The 22,621-nt window shown below is 40.7% G+C and overlaps 1 protein-coding gene across 4 annotated transcripts in view; it reads right to left on the bottom strand.

Moving 5' to 3' along the window:
• Positions 1–3,829: 3,829 nt before the first annotated feature.
• Positions 3,830–22,621, bottom strand: part of STAM2 (signal transducing adaptor molecule 2) — a 61,612-nt gene continuing 42,820 nt past the window's right edge. For 3 of the 4 annotated variants that reach the window (XM_051848617.2, XM_051848618.2, XM_051848620.2), the window contains 5 exons: positions 22,410–22,497; positions 19,858–19,912; positions 14,715–14,868; positions 10,915–11,084; positions 5,743–9,052 (listed from right to left, as the gene is read on the bottom strand). In XM_051848617.2, the coding sequence (XP_051704577.2) occupies positions 8,824–9,052; positions 10,915–11,084; positions 14,715–14,868; positions 19,858–19,912; positions 22,410–22,497 (696 nt within the window). In that variant the 3' untranslated portion in view covers positions 5,743–8,823. Of the gene's footprint in view, positions 3,969–5,742; positions 9,053–10,914; positions 11,085–14,714; positions 14,869–19,857; positions 19,913–22,409; positions 22,498–22,621 lie in introns of those variants that run through there. The other variant, XM_051848619.2, reaches the window with a different exon arrangement.

Raw genomic sequence — 22,621 nt, 5'->3', positions numbered from 1 at the left:
GATGTTGTACAACTAGTTAGTGCATGGGGAAGCCACAAACACAGCTACACCTTGGAAATGCAAGTTCTTAGCATTTGCAATATACATTGATGCTGCTGAATGAATTAATGAATACTAATAATTCTTTCAACTGTTTCGAAAGTCTGAAGAGATAGGAGCAGTTTTGAGGCTTTTATCCCCATCTCCACTTTCAAGGCCCTCTTTTTCTCTCCTGAAGTGTATTTTTTAAAAAAGGAAAAAAGATGTCCCAGTTATGACAATCAGGTCAGGTGTACATATATTAACTCTAGATTGTACTGACTAGTAACCACGATATGCTTGTATTAAGAGAATTGTAATAGGAGTTTATTTCACCGTGGAATTGCTATCGATCAATTCAACTTCAAATATATTTACTCAGGTACACTAATAGAAACACCAGGTTGTAAACAGATTTGGCCAAGTCTGTCTCTGTGGCAGATACTATAGAATGGCTCACTTGACATTCACTCCCAATCATCTCCTCTTATTTACAGCCATCACTATCGAAGGATAGAGTGCAGAACACTCACCTTCTCAGATTCCTCTGCAGCTAAGGGAGTCTTTGGCACTGTTCTGACCAGTGACATGTGGACGAATTTCCCTAGGAAGGGTTTCCCAGATAAGAAATGCAGAATATTTTTTACTGGGGCACTAAGTCCTATTTTTCTATTTAGAGGATGTGCTTTTTAATGCATACATGTCTGAAGTTGCTTGGAAGACAAATCTATTTGAGAGTTAAGAACCACCTCTACATGGACAATCCTGGGAGTTAGATTCTAGTAAGACAGCTTTGTCTCCCCTTTAAGTACATGACAGAAGGGATGAGAGGAAGAAAAAACCGTCACCTCTTAGAAGTCCAAGTTAAACAGCTATGGGTTTTGATACAACACAATTTGATAATCTTGGTCCTAAAATTAACTCCACTAGGGTATAATGTCAAAAAGTAGCTGGTGAACAAATATTCTCTTCCACAAATGGTTCTGGCACAACTATATATCCACATGCAAAGGAATAAAATTGGACCCCCATGCCCTCATCCCTAACCTAATCATAACTAAAATCATAGGGGTAGCATTGTGGTGCAGAGGGTTACGCCACCATCTGCAACACGAGCAACCCTTGTGAGCACTTCTTTGAGTCCTGGATGCTTCACTTATGACCCAGTTACCTGTTAATGTGCCTGGGAAAGAAGCGGAAGATGGCCCATATAGTGGGAGACCTGGATGGACTTCTGGGCTCTTGGCTTTGGCCTGGCCCAGCCCCAGCCAGGGAAGTGAACTAAAAGATGAAAGATGTCTCTCTTGGTCTGTGACTCTTCTTTTCAAATAAAAAATGCCTTTAAAAAACAAAAAGAAAAAAAAAAGAAAATCTTTAGATTTGGCAATGGATTCTTAAATATAAAATTGAAAGCAAATGCAACAAAATAAACAATAAGTTGGATCTCATCAACATTTAAAATCTATCAAACTGTATCATCAGGGAAGTGAAAAAACCTACAGAATGTGGAGAAATATATGCAAATCATGTTCTTTATTCTGGCACCCAGAATAAAGAACTCTTAAAACTTAACAACAAAAATACAACCCTATTAAAAAATGGGCAAAGGACTTAAATAGACATTTCTCCAAAAATAGACACATAAACGGTCAATAATCTCATGAAAAGGAGTTCAATATAATGTATTAGGCAATAGAGAAATGCAAATAAAAAACAGAATGAGGTACCACTTCACACTCACCAGGATGGATATCACTTTTTTAAAATTGAAAGTATTTGTGGGGCTGGCGCTGTGGCACAGTGGGCAAAGCCTCTGCCTGCAGTGCTGGCATCCCATATGGGCGCTGGTTTTGAGTCCCGGATGCTCCACTTCCAGTCCAGCTCTCTGCTGTGGCCTGGGAAAGCACTGGAAGATGGCCCAAGCCCTTGGGCCCCTGCACCCGCATAAGAGACCTGGAAGAAGCTCCTGGCTTTGGATCAACACAGCTCCAGCCGTTGCGGCCAACTGGGGAGTGAACCAGCAGATGGAAGACCGCCTCCCCCCCCCCCCCCCCCCCGCCTCTCCTTCTGTGTGTAACTCTTGAATTGCAAATAAATAAATAAATCTTTAAAAAAAAAAAAAAAGTAGGGTTCGTGAGGGTGTGGGTAAATTGGAATCCTAATGATTACTGGTGGGAATGTTAGATGGATCAGCTGTGGAAAGTCTGGCAGTTTCTTAAAAAGTTAAACACAGAATTACCTCATGACCCACCACTTCCAAACTGAAAACTGGTACTCACACACATGAACACATCTTTATAGGAGCACCATTCATAATAACCAAAAGATGGAAATGGCATTCGTAGCCCTCAACAGAAGAATGAATGAATAATCTGTGGTATATACAATGCAATATTACTCAGTCATTAGGAGATAGGAAGTATTGACACACGCTACAATACAAATGAACTGTAAAAACATTGTACCAAGTAAAAGAAGCCAAACACTACATGGTCTAGTTCTGGAGCCAGAGGTAGTGACTGCATACACTGTGACTGTCATAAATGCTATTGTTCACTTTCATATGGTTAATTTTGGAGGCCAGTGTTGTGGTGTGACAGGTTAAACTGCTCTCTGTGATGCCAGCATCCCACTTGGGTGCCAATTCAAGTCCCCACTGCTGCGCTTCTGATCCAGCTCCCTGCTAACCCACCTGGGGAGGCAGCAGATGGCAGCCCAAATGCTTGGGCCTCTGCATCCACATGGGAGACCTGGATGAAGCTCCAGGGTTTGGCCTGGCCCAGCTCTGGCATTGCGGCCATTTGGGGAGTAAGCCAGTGGGTCAAAGATCTCTCTGTCTCTCCTTCTAACTCTTTCATAATTTGTAAAAACAAAATTAACTTTATGCTATGGGGATTTCACCTCAATTAAAAAAAAAGGTAGCTGATTTCCTAGGCCAAAATGTAATCAGTAGAGATCACTATTGTGGTGGTTTCTTTTCTTTTCTTTTTCTTTTTTTGACAGGCAGAGTTAGACAGTGAGAGAGACAGAGAGAAAGGTCTTCCTTCCATTGGTTCACCCCCTCAAATGGCCACTATGGCCGACGCACTGCGCTGATCCGAAGCCAGGAGCCAGGTGCTTCCTCCTGGTCTCCCATGCAGATGCAGGGCCCAAGGACCTGGGCCATCCTCCACTGCCTTCCCAGGTGCTGTGGTGGTTTCTGGAAAGCTTTTATTCTCATTAGGATTTTAAATGGTGTAAAATAAGAACAAAATGAAACCTGTTCTTCAGCATTCGTGGAGAAATATCCAGCTAGCTTTCTTGTTTCTTCTTATTTGCCTTAAACATTTCTCCCAGTGTTCAATACTTACTACTCAAGAGGGACAGAAAAGTGGATAGAAAAATGCAGAAGAGTTATAATCTGGTTAACTGTGAACATGTCTGCTCTATCCATTATTGAAATGTGGATATGCCACCAAAAATAAATCAGTAAATGGGATTATGAGATTCACAGGAACCTTAGTTTCATCTATTCATGCAATTTTATTACAGCTCAGCAAGCATTAAAAAACAAACAAAACAATCGTGTTACCAGACTATAGGCATTTTTCTCCAAATTCCAATGTCAAGCCTAAGTAATATATAGAAGTTCTAAGTGCTTGGTCCTCAGTTTGCAGTCCCCTCTTCCCTATGTGTATTGGTTTCCCAGGAATGTTGTAACAAAGAACCACAAATGTGAGGGCTTAAGGAAACAGAAACTTATTCTCTCACAGTTCTGGAGCCTGGAAGTCTGAGATCACGGTGTGAGCAGGGTCATGGTCATGCCCCCTCTAAAGGCTCTATGCAAGAGTCCTTTACCTCCCTCAGCTTCTGCTGGTCCCAGGTGGTGCTCGCCCTAGGCAAGCACAACTCAAGCTGCTGCCTCCATCTTCACAAGGCATTGTTCACAGTTGTCTTGGTGTCTTCTCTTCCTACAAGGACAGTAGTCACTGGACGTAGGGCCCATCCTAAGTCCAGAATGATTTCACTTCATGAGCCTTACCAATTACAACTGCAAAGACCCTATTTCTTTTATTTATTTCTTTAAAGTATTTAAAAGCAATATTTATTAGTCAGAGACCTCCAGCAAGAGTGAATATAGGGGACTTCACGAGAGGCAAAATCCAAAGGGGCCGGTGGTAGTGGGGTTTATAAGCACAATTTTGGAGGAAAAAAACACTTGACAATCAGATTGACAGTGGGGATAAAACCCAACAAAAGACCTGATTTTCAATCTTTTACCATGTCTGGCTTGTTCAAGATAAAATATAGGCTGGCGCCTTGGCTCACTCGGCTAATCCTCCGCCTGCGGTGCCGGCACACCAGGTTCTAGTCCCAGTTGGGGCGCCGATTCTACCCTGGTTGCTCCTCTTCCAGTCCAGCTCTCTGCTGTGGCCCAGGAAGGCAGTGCAGGATGGCCCAAGTGCTTGGGCCCTGCACCCACATGGGAGACCAGGAGGAAGCACCTGGCTCCTGGCTTCGGATTGGCGCAGCACAGGCCGTAGCGGCCATTAGGGGAGTGAACCAACGGAGGGAAGACCTTCTCTCTAACTCTGCCTGGAAAAACATTTAAAAAAAAATAAAAACAAGATAAAACAGAAGGGTGAGATACCTAATTTGTTTTACAGTAACTGGGAGCCAGCAGGGTAAGGTCACTACTCCCTTACTATTCTCATGGTAAGACGAGATGCCTAAGGAAGCAGGGCAGGCACTTTTGACCTTGCTAAAGGTAACTTTCAGGGAAAGCAAGCATTTTCCACCCTAAATTCCTGGGGCCAACCTATGAACTAGGAACCCATCTGACTCCTCCTCACCTTTCCTCACCCAGAAGAATGGACCCTAACTTCTGCTAGGGGGACTGGATGACGGCCACTCTGGCTGCTTTATACTGAAAAGGTCCATCCTTGGGAATGGCAGTCAAGACAGACTTCCAGCAGGAGGCGGCCTCTCGAGGGAGACAGTGCCAGCTTGCAGAAGCTGCTTGCAGCCAAGGTTTCATGTGCATGGCCATCTAGAATTTCACTGTTTCAATGGTTACATTTCTTTTTAAGATTTATTTATTTATTTATTTATTTATTTATTTATTTGAAAGGCAGTTACAAGAGGCAGAGGCAGAGGCAGAGAGAGAGGTCTTCCATCTGCTGGTTCATTTCCCAGTTGGCTGCAACAGCCGGAGTTGTGCTGATACGAAGCCAGGAGCCAGGAGCTTCTTCCGGGTCTCCCACACGGGTGCAGGGGCCCAAGGACTTGGGCCATCTTCTACTGCTTTCCCAGGCCATAGCAGAGACTTCGATTGAAACTGGAGCAGCCAGGACAGGAACCAGTGCCCATATGGGACATGGGCACCGCAGTCCGGTGCTTTAACCTGCTGCATCACAGCGCTGGCCCCTCCATGGTTATATTTTGACATTCCAGGTACACATTAATTCGGGAGGAACATGCCACAGCACTACATAAACAACACAATTTCTCTTTTAAACACAGTAAGGTTTAAAAAAAAAAAAAAACTTAAGTTCAAATTTAGCTTGATAGAAGTCTGAGAAATTTCGCTGGGGAAATTTTTCTTTTTAAACTTTTAATCTTCAAAAGGAAAACTAAATCAAACCAAAACAATTCCTAAAATTTGAGCCCTCCCTTTATTTATTAAAACTGATGTAAATAAACAAGAAAAATACCTTTTGACAAAAACAAAGCATGACAAAGTAGTACTTTTTTATTTATAATTTATTATCTACAGAAATAACTTCGGGCTTTCTCAATGTCAATGACAAATCATAAAACCTCTCCTAGAAATCAGGAACCTTGAAATTTCTAGGTTTTACCAAGAAAAATTCTCTTAAAAATCTCTAAGTCACTTTTTTAAACATTTACAGTCAATTTTCTAAATTTGGAAGGTGAAACTATAATAATCTTCAAAATGTAAAATTTGTTATATGGTCCAATATCAACTACTTCAAATATCTTAAGATGCAAATAATTTCAAATCCTAAATGATAAATACTGTACTTACTATTCCAGTAATTTTATAAACAAATTACCAAATTTTTAAGACAATGTTGGTTGTCTGCATGTTTTTCAAGCTGTAAGAATAAATGTTCTTATATATTTGTTAAAATATATATGTTATATTTTAACACCCAGGCATTCTTTCCATGTACCAAGATTATAAGTGAAAAAAGAGAAACTATTTTTTAATTTTTGATATAAAACAGTAAATATGAACCCAATATATAGAAATCTAAAGTTAAGACAATTCCTTTGGCAGAAAACACTAATTATAAATGGGTCTTAAATACAACCCAAAAGATCATGGCAAGGAATACAAAATAATCTTGCACTTCTTATCGAGATCAATAAAGTATCAGATCAATACAGAGTATTTTTCATACTATCAACAATGTGAAACACAAAATTCCTTACATATGGCAAAAACAAAATTATTTTTAAGAGGAAGAAAAATCTTTGCATATACAAAACCTCACAAATAAATGCCAATATACATTATTTATATAAATGTCATGTTTTATTATTCCAAAAGTTAGGTTAGTTGAACTTAATTGACACTGATCCCAATTTAGTGGGTATGCAGTATTTATTATTCTGACTCAAAGATTTATAATGAATTAAACTTTCACAATTCAGACCACAATTATACATTAAATATTTACAGTAAACATTAAAATAACTTTATTAAATATAGCTTGGGAGAAAAGATATACAATTTTCCATTTAGGCAAACATTAACTATTATCAAGAGCAGCTTTGGGTGTTTTATATTTATATATATGTTTAAAAAGAAGATTTTTTTCTTCCAAAAAAGTAAGGTGCCATTTAAAAAGTTTTGTTAACTGTGTAACTGAATTCACCTGAAAGGAAAACACTGGTTGAAAAACACAACATGAGACACTAAAGGCTGAAGCTTCCTTTCAGTTACTAGTATCTAAAATAACACGATGACAGAAATTAGGTTTTCAAATAACACATGTTTTTCCCTTTAAACATGGACCAAGTATTACACTTAGTATTCTATTCAATGGTAAAGTTTCTCTGAAAAAGGAGTGTATTTTCAATCAAACTGCTATAAACACATGAACAACAAAGCTTCCAGAACTGCCTTCAAATGTATTCTTAGTAGAAACATTAAGTACTTTCTTAAAAAAACAAAATATAGAAATTTTGCTTCCAAGAGAAGTTGCAACTTTCCAAAACTAAACTTAATGTCCATTCTCTAAATATCATGTATCCATAAACATGTTTGCATTTCCTGACTTGTGTCATATGAAAAGTTGGTAGATGATGAAGTGATGCGCAAATTTTTGAGAGAGAACAGGGCCAGTGTCGTGGCACAGCAGTTACAATACCACCTGCAATGATGGCATTCCTTATGGGCAATGGCTACCCCACTTCAGATCCAGCTCCTTGCTAATGTACCTGGGAAGGCAATGGAAGATGGCCCAAAGTACCATTTGGAAAACCTGCATGGAATGCCTGGCTCCTGGCTTCAGCATGGCCCAGCTCTGGCTCTTGCAGTCGTTTGGAGAATGAACCAGCAAATGGAAGATCGCTCTGTCATTCTCTCTGAAACTCTCTGCTTTTCAAATAAATAAAATGAATCTTTTTTTTTTTAATGAGAGAAAACAATCTCTACGCATTATCACTAACTCCTACAGTATGTGGAATCTATTCATACTAAAAAACTGCCTCACTCCACCGCCTTCTAGCAATCCATCACCTGCTACTACTCCAAAAGCTCAGAATTACTTCTGAAAGGATTGGACAATTTTTTCAATAGCTTGGAATGTTGGCAGATTAGCAATGTTACTTGATTTGCTTCTTTAAAGAAATAACATGTCAATATAATCACACTCATCATGCGTGGTATATATCACACCAAATTATTAGGAACGTTTCGTGGCTCAAAGTCACATATAATCCCGGAGGAAAGGCAGCATCTGTGCACACCACACTGCAGGAAGGAAAACAAACGGACCACATCGTCATTATAGAACAGCCAGAGTCACCTGAAGAGGTCATCAGTAGCAACTCTAAATACCAGGGATGCTTGTAGAGAAGGAAATGCGTTCCCCCAGCGACCGGAAACGTGGGGAGGGGCATTCCTTAGCCACCGTCAGCATAACTGGGGGCTGGCTAAGTGCTGGATCCCGCATCTGCATTTACAGAAAACATTTTTGTTCCTTCCAAATAGCTCTTGCTTCTGTAGACAATTATATGCTAATTATTACTCAACACAGCAATGAGAACAAAACTGACAGTACCACAAACACAACTGCAATTTAAGGAGCCAAAAGGAACTATGTTGGCAAGCTAAACTATTACACAAAAAGATGTTCATCTTTTAAAATCATAGTAAGTGAAACAAATATGCAGACAAAAAGTATTTAAAGGCCTTCAATGCCCTTATAATGACATTTTAGGGAGAAACGGTGGTTTCTTAAAATATGGCTACACTCCTCTCTCATACTGTTTAGTGTCATAAAGCTACTTATTGGGTAACCAGACTTATGTGAAGATTTGAAAGTAAGACAAAACTAACTGGAAGAATCTTTAACCTGCCTATGGTCAAACGACTGACTTAAAAAAAGATCGACTTCAAACAAACTGGACTGAAAAAAATCTTTTATGGCCTTGTAATGAAGATAAGCCTTGTGCTTTATTTACTCATGGTCTAAGTTGAGAGGAAGTTTTCTTTCAGTGTTTTCAGGTCAGAATCACAAAGGTTATGAGTTACACACTTATGAAGGCTTTGTGAAAATGCTTGGTTTGTTTCTAAAGGAGAGGCTGCTGATGGTAATTTGTTTGCTGCTGTGCAACTGAATGAGCTGGGGCCGCCACAGGAAAGGCCGCCAGCTGTGGCAAGCTGGAGGTAGCGTTCTGGTAGGATGACATATCCACAGACATCCCCATTTGCTGGGTGTATGCAGCTGAGCCAGGAGCTGATTGAAGGTTAGAGTTCTGGTTCATATAGGTAGGATTGGAAGCAGTGTCTTGTCCAGTGCTACAAACAAAATTTTGAAAAGAAAACCATATTTATTTTGCATTATCCAGTTTACTGTAGGAGATCAATCATGACAAAAATGCCTTTTGAAGAGAAGAATATTTGGAAAGAAACAAAGTATATGATTATAATGACTCATATTTGACTCGCATTCTCCAAAGTCTCTCACCAAAAATATTTAAACATCCTTCGAGGAGACATCAACTGTTACTGACTGTGGTCCGTAAGGCCCAACTCAGGTTGCACTTCAGCCCATACTCTCTCCTTCCAGCCTGGCAAAGGAAATCCACCTCTTCCTCTCTCAGACTCTTCAAGTTTTCCTTTCGTAAGGAATTTTCCTTCTCAAACAGAGAACAGTGTAATCTGCGAGAAACCCTCCCCAAAACTACTCTCGGGATAGCCCTGAACAATGGTTTATTTACTAACACATACCACCACCACCCCCACCAACCACCACCACACACACACACAGCTGAAAAGTCACAGCAAACTGCAGGACTTCTATTTATTTGTTCCTTTAACTCACTGTAGCACTTAATCTCTCTCTCCCCCTTTTTTTTTTAAAGATTTATTTATTTATTTGAAAGTCAGAGTTACCCAGAGAGAGGAGAGGCAGAGAGAAAGAGAGAGAGAGAAGTCTTCCAACCGATGGCTTGCTCCCCAATTGGCCGCAACGGCCAGAGCTGCGCTGATCCGAAGCCAGGAGCCAGGAGCTTCCTCCAAGTCTCCCACGTGGGTGCAGGGGCCCAAGGACTTGGGCCATCCTCCACTGCTTTCCCAGGCCACAGCAAAGAGCTGGATTAGAAGTGGAGCAGCCGGGTCTCGAACCAGTGCCCATATGGATGCCGGCGCTTCACACCAGGGCGTTAACCCGCTGTGCCACAGCACCGGCCCCAGTACCTAATCTCTTAAAACCTATATAATTTTTAAGTATACCAAGAGGTTAAGTCTCTGCCTGTGGCATTGGCATCCCATGTGGGCACTAGTTCTTGTCCTCGGCTGTTCCTCTTGCAATTCAGCGCTCTGCTTATGGCCTGGGAAAGCAGTAGAAGATGGTCCAAGTCCTTGGGCCCCTGCACCCACAAGGGAGACCCAGAAGAAGCTCCTGGCTCCTGCCTTTGGATTGGCACAGCTCCTGCTTTTATAGCTATTTTGGGAGTGAACCAGAGGATGGAAAGCCTTTCTCTCTGTCTCTCCCTCTCTCTCACATAAATAAATAAAATCTTTTTAAAAAATAAAAAAAATGTATACCAAATACACTACTTTTAACACAGAAGACTGACTTTGACAGTACACTAGTCTTTCTCTCCATAATTCCTAGTGTTACGCAGGATAATATTTTATATTTTAATTTAATTAAATGTCCATGTAAACAGGTTTATTAAGTTTTCAGGAAATGTTTACAATTCCTACTCAAGGAATAAGAGTGGAAAGGGGCCTTAAAGATCATTTATACATAACTATACTGAATGAACATTTTGTATAGTTAAGCAGAAAGATAGTAAAAGATTTAAACTGATTCTCATAAAATCTAATCTTAGTATAAAAAAATTAAACCACAGCTCAAAAATACTCCCTTTTACGAGTCAAAGTAACATCAGTTTTCTAATGCAGATAAAGATGCCTGAGGTTACTTCCCTAGGCTGATTACATGGCTTGGGCTCCCATGAAGGACAGTTGGCTTGATTTTGTCCCAGGGACCCAGACTGTAAACCTGAGTTTGGATAACCATTTCTCTACCTTCATCTTAAAAGTAAAAGACAGTACGACTACTATAAAGAGAAAGGTCTACATACTCATTCTGAAAGTCTATGAAAAATTAACATTTAGTTACAAAATTAACACAATTCCCAAGAACTTACCTTAAATACGGAGTTTGAGCAGTCTGTGTTGCTACTGAGGAATTCACATTTGGAGGCAGAGATCGCAAGGAACTGATCTGATCTGGTCCTAGGCTGTAGCTGTGGGCAGCAGTCACCTGGTGAATGCTCTGATCCATGTAGTTTCCTCCATGTGGCTGAACCGGATATGCCTATTAACCAAAACAAAAAGTCGACTCCCAAATGTCTGTAACAATGTATTTAAAACTCTGAAAGAAAATGTACTTCTTTGGGAAGCAATCTGATTCCACCAAACTATCCAGTCTAGAACTAAAAGTGGAGACCTTCCAAATCATTGCGTCCAATCTAGGGAAAATTTTTTTTTAAGATTTATTTATGGGGACATCACTGTGTAGCATGTAAAGCCAGTGCCTGTGGTGCTGGTATTACATATGGGCACTGGTTTCAGTACCAGCTGCTCCACTTCTGATCCAGCTCTCTGGTAATGTACCTTGGAAAGCAGTGGAGGATGGCCCAAATGTTTGGGCCCCTGCACCCAGGTGGGAGACCTGGAAGAAACTCTTGACTCCTGGCTTCGGCCTGGCCCAGCTCCAGCCATTATGGCCATCTGGGGAGTGAACCAGCAGATGGAAGATCTCTCTGTTCCTCCCTCTCTCTGTAACTCTTAAAAATAAGAAAAATTTGTTTATTTATTTGAAAGGCATCTGCTAGTTCACTTCCCAAATGCCTGCAACAGCCGGAGTCAGTCCAAAGCCAAGATCCAGGAGCTTCTTCTGGGTCTCCCATGTGGGTGCAAGGGCTCAAGGACATGGGGCTTCCTCCACTGCTTTCCCAGGCCCTTAGCATGTAGCTGAATCAGAAGTAGAGCAGCTGGGACTGGAACTGGTGCCCATACGGGATGCCAGCATCACACTTGGCAGCTGTATCCAGTATTCCTCAACGCCAGCCCCAGATCTAGAGAAACTTATGATTTGCTTGGTTGCTCATTTGTGTTGCAGGGGTGACAAAGGAAAAGAAGGGGGCTGCTGTACTCTGTACTCTTATATAAGCAGTGAGTGAGAATCTATCCAGGTTGCCTATTACTTAGTAACGTGTCTTGCTACAAAGCCATTGAAAACTATATACACCCTTGAAGGGAAGCCCATCACTTCAAGTAGCCATGATAATACCAAACTGCTTCCTAAGAATGGAACTTAGGAGGAAAACAATGAAGAAGAAAAAGCAATGTCTATATTATTTCCTGCCTATAAGACAAATAAGAGAAAAGTAAAGAAGAGTTGTAGGAAAGAAGCTACATCCTCAGCAAAAAGCAAAAACTGTCTAAGTCTCTGCATATTTGTATGTGCCCTACTTGGTTCTCAGGTAAGTTCTTCAGTTCCTTAAGGGCAGAGTCTACTATCTGCCTACTATACACAGCATTGAAAACAATGAACATATTTAATAAAGATCATATAGTAACAATCATGGCTCCACTTTTAAATTAAGATATTTTTAAAGCAAAGATCACTCATATGAAAATTTAGAATTCCAGAAATGCTGAAGAAACCATCTTGAGTGCAATCACATTATTTCCTCAGCAGACATGTAAAAACCCACCGACAAGAGTAAGCTTGCAGCCACAGGAGCTGGTTTAGAGGTCCAGAGGGGTCTTTACAGTTACAACTAACCATGTGCTTCCCCAATTGCTTCTACTAGAGGTTATTTTTTTTTTTTCCAAATCAGAATAGGAACTTCTGAATATTTCAAATGCTCCTACAGGTGAAGAGTATACATAGGTTATGTAAAAAGGCAAACAGAAAGTTAGCTTTTAAAAGAAAGGTTGTGCCTGGCAAAACAGACTGTAAATATATTACAACTAAATACAAAACTCTTGCAAAGCAACAAATAACCCTTCACATACACACAAAGAAGCAAGCGTGTAGTTCGATCATACAATGGGGTGCAGATATTTCTACTTTGCTCCATTTTCACAGCAGGAGCAAACAACTCTTCGAAAACAAAAGTAATAGCAAATAAGATCCAGCTGTCTTTTGCACCCAGAAATCTTTCTACTCTCATATGTAATTTTCAGAAAGTTCAGGGCATGGCATATTTGATAAATGCATCTTGTCTGATGTGACAGTTACCATAGTAACTATTCTTTTTTTACTTAGCAATTATGTAGTGTTAAGTCATGTAACTTATGCACCCACATTCTACTTTTTCTCCTTGGTATCTCCTTCACATACTCCTTTAAATATCAGTTTTCAGATATTAATATGAATTTTGCTTATCCAAGCTCTTTCTGAATCCAATCAGTACTGGCTAAAAAACATGAAAAAGGCTTCAGAATGGCAATATTGACAAATGTTAAGTATTCATGTCAGCTGGCAAGCACAAAAATGGTATAAAGTAATGGAAAAAGATATTTATGTGTGGTTTATGGAAACTGTATTTCACTGGCCTGCTCCTTATGCATGAATTTTTAACAGTTTAAGTCCTGCAACTAAGAAGAATATAAAGCATGTTAAAAATATTCATTAAGTAAACTTTTAATAATCATGTAAGTCAAAAAAATCTGATAAAAACTTTTGAAGAAATATTAATTCTTCTTGGTGAGCAACAGGAAGAGCACCACTGCCTCATTCAGAGGATTTTTAAAAATTTTTTATTTATGTGAAAAGCAGAGACAAACACATACAGAATGAGAGGGAGGAAGGGAGAGAGGGGGAGAGAGACAGAGCTCTCATCCACCAATTTACTCCCCGAATGCCCACAATGGCCCCTAGGCTGGGGCCAAAACTGTGAGCCAGAAAACCCAATCCAGGTCTCCCAAATGGGAACCCACCTACCGGGGCCGTCACTGCTGCTGCCTAGGGTCTGCATTAGCAGGAAGCTAGGGTCAGAAACTGAATCCAGGCAGTCTGATACAGGATGCAGGCATCATAACTGTCATCCGCCCCTTCACACAAAGGACTCTGGATACACTAAGACTGTCCTAAATCAAAGGACTAAGTTGCTACTTAGGATACCTGCATCCCAGACCAGAGTGCTGGTTCGAGTGCCAGCTATCTGCTTCCAATCCTGGGTGGCAGCAGATGATGGTTCAAGTGCCTGGGACCCCTGCCACCCATGTGGGAGACCTAGATGGAGTTCTGGGGTCTGGGCTTCAGCCTGGCTCAGCGCTGGCTGTTGTGGGGATTTGGGAAGTGAACTAGCAGAAGGAAGATGCCTCTCTCTCTCTCTCTCTCTCTGTCACTCTGCCTTTCAAGCAGGTGAAAATAAATACACATATAAAAAATTTTTTTAAAGAGACAACTAAAATTATTTGTGGGACAGACATTGGTCTAGCAGTTAAGACAATGAATGGAAAGCTGTGTCCCCTATTGATGTGACTCATTTGAGTTCTGTCTCCTCCAATTCTGATCCCACTTCTTGCTAATGTGCATCTTGGGAGACAACAGATGATGGGTCAACAACTTGGGTCCCTGGCACCACATGGAAAACCACAATTGAGTTCTTTGCTCCTGGGTCCAGCCTGACCCATCACTGGTTGTTGGTATTTAGGGAGTAAAGCAGCAGATGAAAGAACTCTCTCTGCCTTTCAAATAAAGTGAAAACAGGTTTCCCATGTGGGTGCAGGGGCTCAAGGACTTGGGCCATCTTCTAGTGCTTTCCCAGGCCACAGCACAGAGTTGGATCGAAAATGGAGCAGCCGGGTCTCGAACCGGCGCCCATATGGGATACCGGCACTGCAGGTGGCAGCTTTACCACTACGCCATAATGCCGTCCCCTGTTTTATAAACTTTCATCTGAAAAATGTTCTCAAAACATATGCTCACCTGCATTGGGACTGCAGCTGACGTAGGTGGGTAATGTGCTGGAGGATGGAGCTTTGAGTAGACTGAATACAGTGGTGCTTCATTCACCAATCTGTTATACAGTTCCAGAGCTTCCAACACTTTCACATTCAATTCAGACAACTCGGAATGTTTCCTAATAGAAAAGAAAAGCATCTTAATACTCTTCTAGTTTTTAGGCATGCATTTAAAAATGAATTATTTTTTAAGTTTAGCACACTTTCTATTTATATTTTAAAACGTTCTTTTATACACAATGAAAGAATACTAAGAAAAATTGGGGGATGGTGGAATTATTTAATTCTTCCAACAGCAAGGTTGATATGACCTCATAATATTAAGAAAAAGTCCTTTCCACACCTCAAAAATCAATTCATACTTTCTGTGCTAGATGAATTTAATTTAACATTTTACAGGTTTCTGTGGAACACACAATTATAAAGAAAAATAGTTTCTTAATTTAAGTAAGAGTCCAAACTTTAATTATAAGCCTCAGTAAAACAAAAGTGCTCAGACAAGGCCCAGGACCTCTGTGAAAGACAGTATGATGAAATAAAAAGCACACTTATAAGCAGAACACATACACATTTTCATTTCATTTATGTCCATGAAAGAATCTAGTGAAAAAATTTAAATAATTACTCCTGAAAAGGCAAGTAAAAACAATGAGTATATAAACTATACTACATAGTTTATTGATATATTGATAATTTCTCTTGTTTGGTGGGTGGATGGTTTTGAAAAAGTGAAATAAGATACCTTATTGTGTAATAACAAATCCAAAAAACATTTTCAAATCTGCCCGAGGAACTCTACAGCAAATCCTTCTGACTTAGTACAATTTTATCTGTTCCACAGATAACTGACTAATTTTAAAAAGTTAAATGGCCACTTTTTAATCTGGCCTATAGCATCTATAAACCTATTTGCTGAGTATGGCTCTTTCTCTATAAACAAAGGCAAGAGGTAGACGAACAAAGGGCCATCAAGTAAACGACCTGTACTGACTCCTATCTATTGTCTTGCATCTGGTAAATCTGCTATGTCTGAAATAAAAAAAATGTGCTTATTCCCTCTCTTGCATGAGTGACTATATGAAACAGGTCAACTTCTACTTTCAGAGTGGTGGAAAACCACTAAGAAAGCTATAGAAATTGAGTGTCCATGCTAATAAATGTGTGATTAAGAATTTGGTCGGGGCCAGCGCCATGGCTCACTTGCTTAATCCTCCGCCTGCGGCGCCGGCATCCCATGTGGGTGCCGGATTCTGTCCCGGTTTCTCCCCCTCCAGTCCAGCTCTCTGCTGTGGCCCGGGAGTGCAGTGGAGGATGGCCCAAGTCCTTGGGCCCTGTACCCGAATGGGAGACCAGGAGGAAGCACCTGGCTCCTGGCTTCGGATCAGCGCAGCTCGGTGTAGCAGCCATTTGGAGGGTTAACCAACGGAAAGAAGACCTTTCTCTCTGTCTCTCTCTCTCACTGTCTAACTATATCTGTCAAATAAATTAAAAAAAAAAAAAAGAATTTGGTCCACATGACCTAGTACCTACTATGCTGATGACACACTAGGGGACCACAGTAAAAGGCCATTGTTTCTGTACTTGAAATCACCTTTAAATATTCAAGACATAACCTCAAAGCCCTAACAAATTGTTATTGAACTATGCCCAACGCTATAATTGAAGAGAAAAATAAGCAGGCAGTATGTATGGTTTCCTCCCTCAAAGAGACTACAACATATTAGGAAGAAAGGCTGAGAACATGAAAATCACCAAGTGATAAAAGGTAAGGTAGAATTAAGTGCAAAATTATATAAAATAGTAGAGAACAGAAGATTTTTAAGAGAAAATGAATTTGGGCTGTGGCTGACTGAAAGGGATTTATGGAGAAGCTGAGACACCAGCTGGTAGCTGAGGAAGGATGCAAGGGCCAAGCGGAAAAGGAAGACAGGTCAGTGGGACAGGGTGAACAGGCAGACAAGAGGAACACACAGGGCACACAGGGCACTCACAGAAAGAGCAACTTGACCAGGGCGGCAGAAAACTATCTGGGGAAGGTAGAAGGCAGTTAGAGAATCCAGAACACAGTTAAGTCCTGACTATGGACCTCTCTTCAATAAAGCTATCTAAGCACTTCAGAGCCAATTTACATGCTCCCTCAGTATAATTTCTTATCAGGATAAATTCTACAAAATTTCATTTGGAACAATGACAGACGGCAATGAACAATTTAATCATCTGACAGTAGGGTTGTTTTTCTTAGAAAAAAACAACAAATTGACGATGACCTATTCAAGGCAAGAAACAGTATTTTGTACATTTCTGAATATTGACAAGGGTAAACAGGCAATACAAATTTACTAAAGAATGGCAAGCACTTTCCAGAACAAGAGCTGCATGTGCAGTCAGTAGCCATGAAACAGAAAATGCCAACTGGCCTATTAAAAACTGAAACCCACCCAAGAACTGGTTAACAGTTGAGGTCCCACTGAAAAAATTTAACTCAGATCAGAAATGGGCACTCTGAGTTTTAGTTCTCATAGAACTTTTCAACACATTTTTTATCAACAACAAAAAAAGACTATACTGTTATATCTTATTTTTTCTTCTTCATATTACAACTTCTCTCCATATCAACAGATATGATTTTTCATTGTAGAATGTGTATTTTTTTAAAAGCTACCAATTATTTACTGTGGATTTTTTTAAAAGATTTTTGAAATTTATTTGAGAGGTAGAGTTACAGACAGTCAGAGGGAGAGGCAGAGAGAAAGGTCTTCCATCCTCTGGTTTACTCCCCAAATGGCTGCAATGGTGGGAGCTGAACCAATCTGAACCCAAGAGCTAGGAGCTTCTTCCAGGTCTCCCACATGGGTGCAGGGGCCCAAGGACTTGGGCCATCTTTCACTGCTTTCCCAGGCCATAGCAGAGAGCTGGACTGGAAGTGGAGCAGCCAAGACTAGAACCAGTGCCCATATGGGATGTTGGCGCCACAGGCAGAGGATTTACCTACTGCACCACAGTGCCGGTTTCTATGTTTAATTTTTAAAACAATCTCATGGGGGCCAGCACTGTGGCATAGCAGGTAAGGACGCTGCCTGCAGTGCCAGCATCCCATATGGGCACTGGTTCAAGTCCCAGCTGCTCCTCTTCTGATCCAGCTCTCTGCTGTGGCCTGGTAATGCACTAGAAGATGGCCCAAGTCCTTGGGTCCCTGCACCCGCGTGGGAGACCTGGAAGACGCTCCTGGCTTCGAATTGGGGCAGCTCCGGCCGCTGCGGCCAACTGGGGAGTGAACCAGTGGATGGAAGACCTCTCTCCCTTTCCTCTTCTCTGCCTCTCCTCCTCTCTTTGTGTAACTCTTTTAAGTAAATAAATAAATCTTTTAAAAAAACTCATACATTTTAGCTATCACCAATTGTATTATCAAAAATAACACTGTGATGAATATTCTTAGAGTTAACTTTGCATATATCTTTATATAATTAGAATGGGCTTGAAATCACTAAGTTATAGGATATGGAGGGGCTGGCACTGTGGCATAGTGGGTAAAGCCGCTGCCTGCAGTGCCGGCATCCCATTTAGGCGCTGGTTCAAGACCTGGCTGCTCTACTTCTGATCCAGCTCTCTGCTATGGCCTGGAAGCAGTAGAAGATGGCCCAAGTCCTTGGTACCCTGAATCCGTGTGGGAGACCCAGAAGAAGCTCCTGGCTTCGGATCAGCACAGCTCCAGCCGTTGTAGCCAACTGGGGAGTGAACCATCGGATGGAAGACCTCTATCTCTCTGCCTCTCATCTCTCTGTGTAACTCTTTTAAATACAGAAATCTTTAAAAAAAAAAAAAAAAGAATATGGAATATTTTTTGGCTCCAGAAAATTTTATAATTATCCTCCCAGCTATACCTATGGAAATGCTGACCATTTTTTAAAAATGTTTTGATTATTCATCAACTATTATCCCTGCATTGAAACAAAGTAGCAGATTTCTAAGTAAATATTTAATGCTTTCTCCAAAACAGGGGTAGGGAACCATTTTTCTGCTAAGGGCCATTTGGATATTTATAACATCATTCACAGGCCATACAAAATTATCAACTTGGAACTTAGCCTGATACAGATTTACTGGATTTTGAGTCCTGCTGTGGTTGCCTTGGAAGGGCCACATCAAATGATTTCACAGGCCTATACAGCCAGTGGGCCAGACATTCCCTATCCCTGTTAGAAAAATTGATGAAACTACCACCATCACTTCATTAATTGCCACAGAGATTTTTCATTTCCATACAAAACACAAGTAATTTATAAAAATTGTCTTGTGCAATAAAAATTACAAAATTTCAGTGGCTAGAGAGTCTTGTTGCTACAGCACGTTTCTGGCACAGCAAGAAAAAAGGTAGAGTACTTCCTGTTCTCTTGACCACCTTGGTCCTCTCTAATCCCTTTCTTGTGCTGCTTACGTAGTGGTTCACTAAATAAAGATAGAAAGGGGTGATAATAGAATATTAAGGCCTTATCTCTTGTATTCCATTCACTAGGGCTTTTCCCTCTCACTCCAGATAGCTCGGAGGAATATGAGAAAGGGCAGAACTAAGTTAAAAGCTCAGAACTCTGATAGTCTTCTATCTTTCAGTGCTGCTGTTAGCTCTAAAGAATAGTAAAACTAAGTAGGATGAAATTAAAAGCAACTGAAACACAGAAATACAAGGAAATACAAGAGAAGAGAAATTGTGTTGCACAAGATTTAGCTTCACAAATTAGGGGAATTTCAAGGAAATTTTTATAAATGCTACTTCTCAAGGCATAATAAGTCAATGCTTATCTAAGATTCCAGTTTTCATTTTGTTCTCTATTCATTTTATTCCTCATTAGTCATTATCCCCTCATTTCCAACTTAAGTAAGAAAAAGACTGGCACATAAGAGCAAGAGTTCATATTTTTAAGTACACTATTGTGTCACACAGGCAAAATTAAAGCAGAGTTGTGCTATGAGTTCCCAAGAGTCTGTGAAACTGAAAAACAATTTCAACACAGTGTACAGTTCCAGAAAAAAATCCATTAGTTTGAAGTTTCTCCAAAACAAGTAAAGCTATGAAATCCAGACTTTTTATTCTTTACATTAAAAAAACTCACCTATCAATTTCTTCAAGTTTTTCATCTATCATTGGACCCATCTGCTGGCAGGTATCTGTGAATACAAAAAGACTTACAAACCTGGAAACTTAATCCAGTTTAAGCCAATCTCAACAATTTTTAAAAGAGCACTAATATGCAGCACCATGTACAATACACAAATAATTAAGTTCATCCTACAGAAAGAATTATACAGAACCATTGCTAACCAAATATTACTATTATAGGACCAAAGGCAAGATCAAAATTAAAATACAAATCTCTTTATTTTCTTGGAATTATATTAAGTTTACAGACTTAAACATTCAGAGTTATCCCCAAGTCTTTTTTTTTTTTTTTTTTGACAGGCAGACTTAGACAGTGAGAGAGAGAGAGAAAGGTAAAGGTCTTCCTTTCCGTTGGTTCATCCCCCAAATGGCCACTACGGCTGGCACGCTGTGGCGATCTGAAGCCAGGAGCCAGATGCTTCCTCTTGGTCTCCCATGTGGGTGCAGGGCCCAAGCACTTGGGCCATCCTCCACTGCCTTCCCGGGCCATAGCAGAGAGCTGGACTGGAAGAGGAGCAACCGGGACAGAATCTGGCGCCCCAACCGGGACTAGAACCCGGGGTGTTGGCGCCGCAGGTGGAGGATTAGCCAAGTGAGCCACGGCGCCGGCCAAGAGTTATCTCCAAGTCTTAAAAGTATCCATGAAACTATTATTAGCTAAATAAAGTTGACACATGTGACCAAGTACAGATTAGATAAAAACATTTTTCATTTAGGATATTTAAAAATTACATATTTTATGTATTTCCATATATAAACAGAGATATAATAAGAAGCATAAAATGCTACATCTGGAACCAGAATCTTTTATAAAGATCTAAGATTTATCCATTTACCACATTTTTATCACAAGGAAATTTTTTAAAAAGCACAAAAACATTTAATTGCTCCAAATTTCCAAGACACATCAGCATGTATCAAACAGCTACATAACAAAGTTAACCTTGGTCACATATAATTTGGGCTTTTTTTTTTTTTTTTAAGATTTATTTATTTGAAAGGCAGAGTTAGAGAGAATCTTCCATCTGTTGGTTCACTCCCCAATTGCTGTAACAGCTAGAGATGGGCATATCCAAAGCCAGGAACTAGGAACTTATTCCAGGTCTCCCATGTGGATGCAGGGGCCCAAGGACTTAGGCCATCTTCCACTGCTTTTTGAGATGCATTAGCAGGGAACTGGATTGGAAGTGGAGCAGCCAGGACTCCAACTGGCTTCACCATAGCCCCCGCCACATAATTTCGATCTTTAAAATTTCAATCCAATTAACTTTGCATGCTGTTATTTCTAATACTGCCCTTTTTTGGACCTCAAATCTCTTCATCCAGTTTTCCTAGTGGGCTTACAGAAATACAAATAATTCATTTTTAAAAAAATATTTATTTATTTGAAAGGCGGAGTTAGAGAGACAGAGAAGGAGGGACAGCGGGAATCTTCCATCTGCTGGTTCACTCCCCAAAATGGCCACAGCAGCTGAAGCTGGGCTGGTCTGAAGCCAGGAACCCCAAGCTTCTTCCAGGTCCTCCACATGGGTGCAGGGGATAAGTACTTGGGCCATCTTCCCCTGCTTTCCAGGGTGCATTATTAGGGAGCTAGATCAGAAGTGGAGCAGCTGGTCTCAACTGGAGTGCCAGACCTCTAAGATTTATTTTTCATTTACTTGAAAGGCAGTGTTGGGGCCGGTGCTGTGGTGTAGTGGGTAAAACCACAGCCTGAAGTGGCAGCATCCCATATGGGCGCTGGTTCCAGTCCCAGCTGCTCTACTTCCAATCCAGCTCTGTGCTATGGCCTGGGAAAGCCACAGAAGATGGCCCAAGGCCTTGGGCTCCTGTACCCGCATGGGAGACCTGGAAGAAGCTCTTGGCTCCTGGCTTCAGATCTGCACAGTTCCAGCCATTGCTGCCAACTGAGGCATGGACCAGCGGATGAAGCCCGCCCTCTCTCTCTCTCTGCCTTTCCTTCTCTCTCTGTGTAACTCTTTCAAATAAATAAACACATCTAAAAAAAAAATTAGAAGGAAGAAAGGCAGTGTTAGAGAGAGAGGAGGAGAGACAGAAAGAGAGAGAGAGAGATCTTCCATCCACTGGCTCACTCTCCAAATGGCCACACACCCAGGGAGGGGGGGGGGGCCGAAGCTAGGAACCCAGAGCATCTTCTGGGTCTCCCATGTGGGTGCAGGGGTCCAATCACTTGGGCCATTTTAAGCTGCTTTCCTAGGAGCATCAACAGGGAGCTGAATGGGAAATAGAACAGCCAGGTCTCGAACCAGCACTCACAGGGGATGCAGGCATCACACAAAGCAGTTGCTTAACCTGCTACGCCGCAACTCTGGCCCCAAGACTTCCTTGTTGAAAATGACATGCAATTATGACATCTTCCAAATGATGGTTTTGCTATTCCACTGTACTGTTCTATTCTTCACCAAGGATTTTTAACCTCTAGAAGTAAGCACCAGGCAAAAAAATAAAAATAAGAAGTTCAAGTAATCTCTAATATTCACTATGTACCTTCTAAGTCCAAGAGGTCTTGGGAGTCAGGTCTTGAGTCTGTCGGATCTATACTCTGGAGTACCCGCAGTGCTCTATCCATCTTATCCTAAAAATGTAACAGAAGACACTTTAACGTCAAAAGAGTTTTAACTTTGGTGAATATAAAATTATTCTTTCCAAGCATTATCAAGGATAATATATTTTAACTCTTGATAATTTAACTATTAAAA

This window comes from Oryctolagus cuniculus, chromosome 3 (genome assembly GCF_964237555.1).
Source record: "Oryctolagus cuniculus chromosome 3, mOryCun1.1, whole genome shotgun sequence".
NCBI lineage: Eukaryota > Metazoa > Chordata > Mammalia > Lagomorpha > Leporidae > Oryctolagus > Oryctolagus cuniculus.
This window is presented reverse-complemented; position numbering and strand designations above follow the sequence as displayed.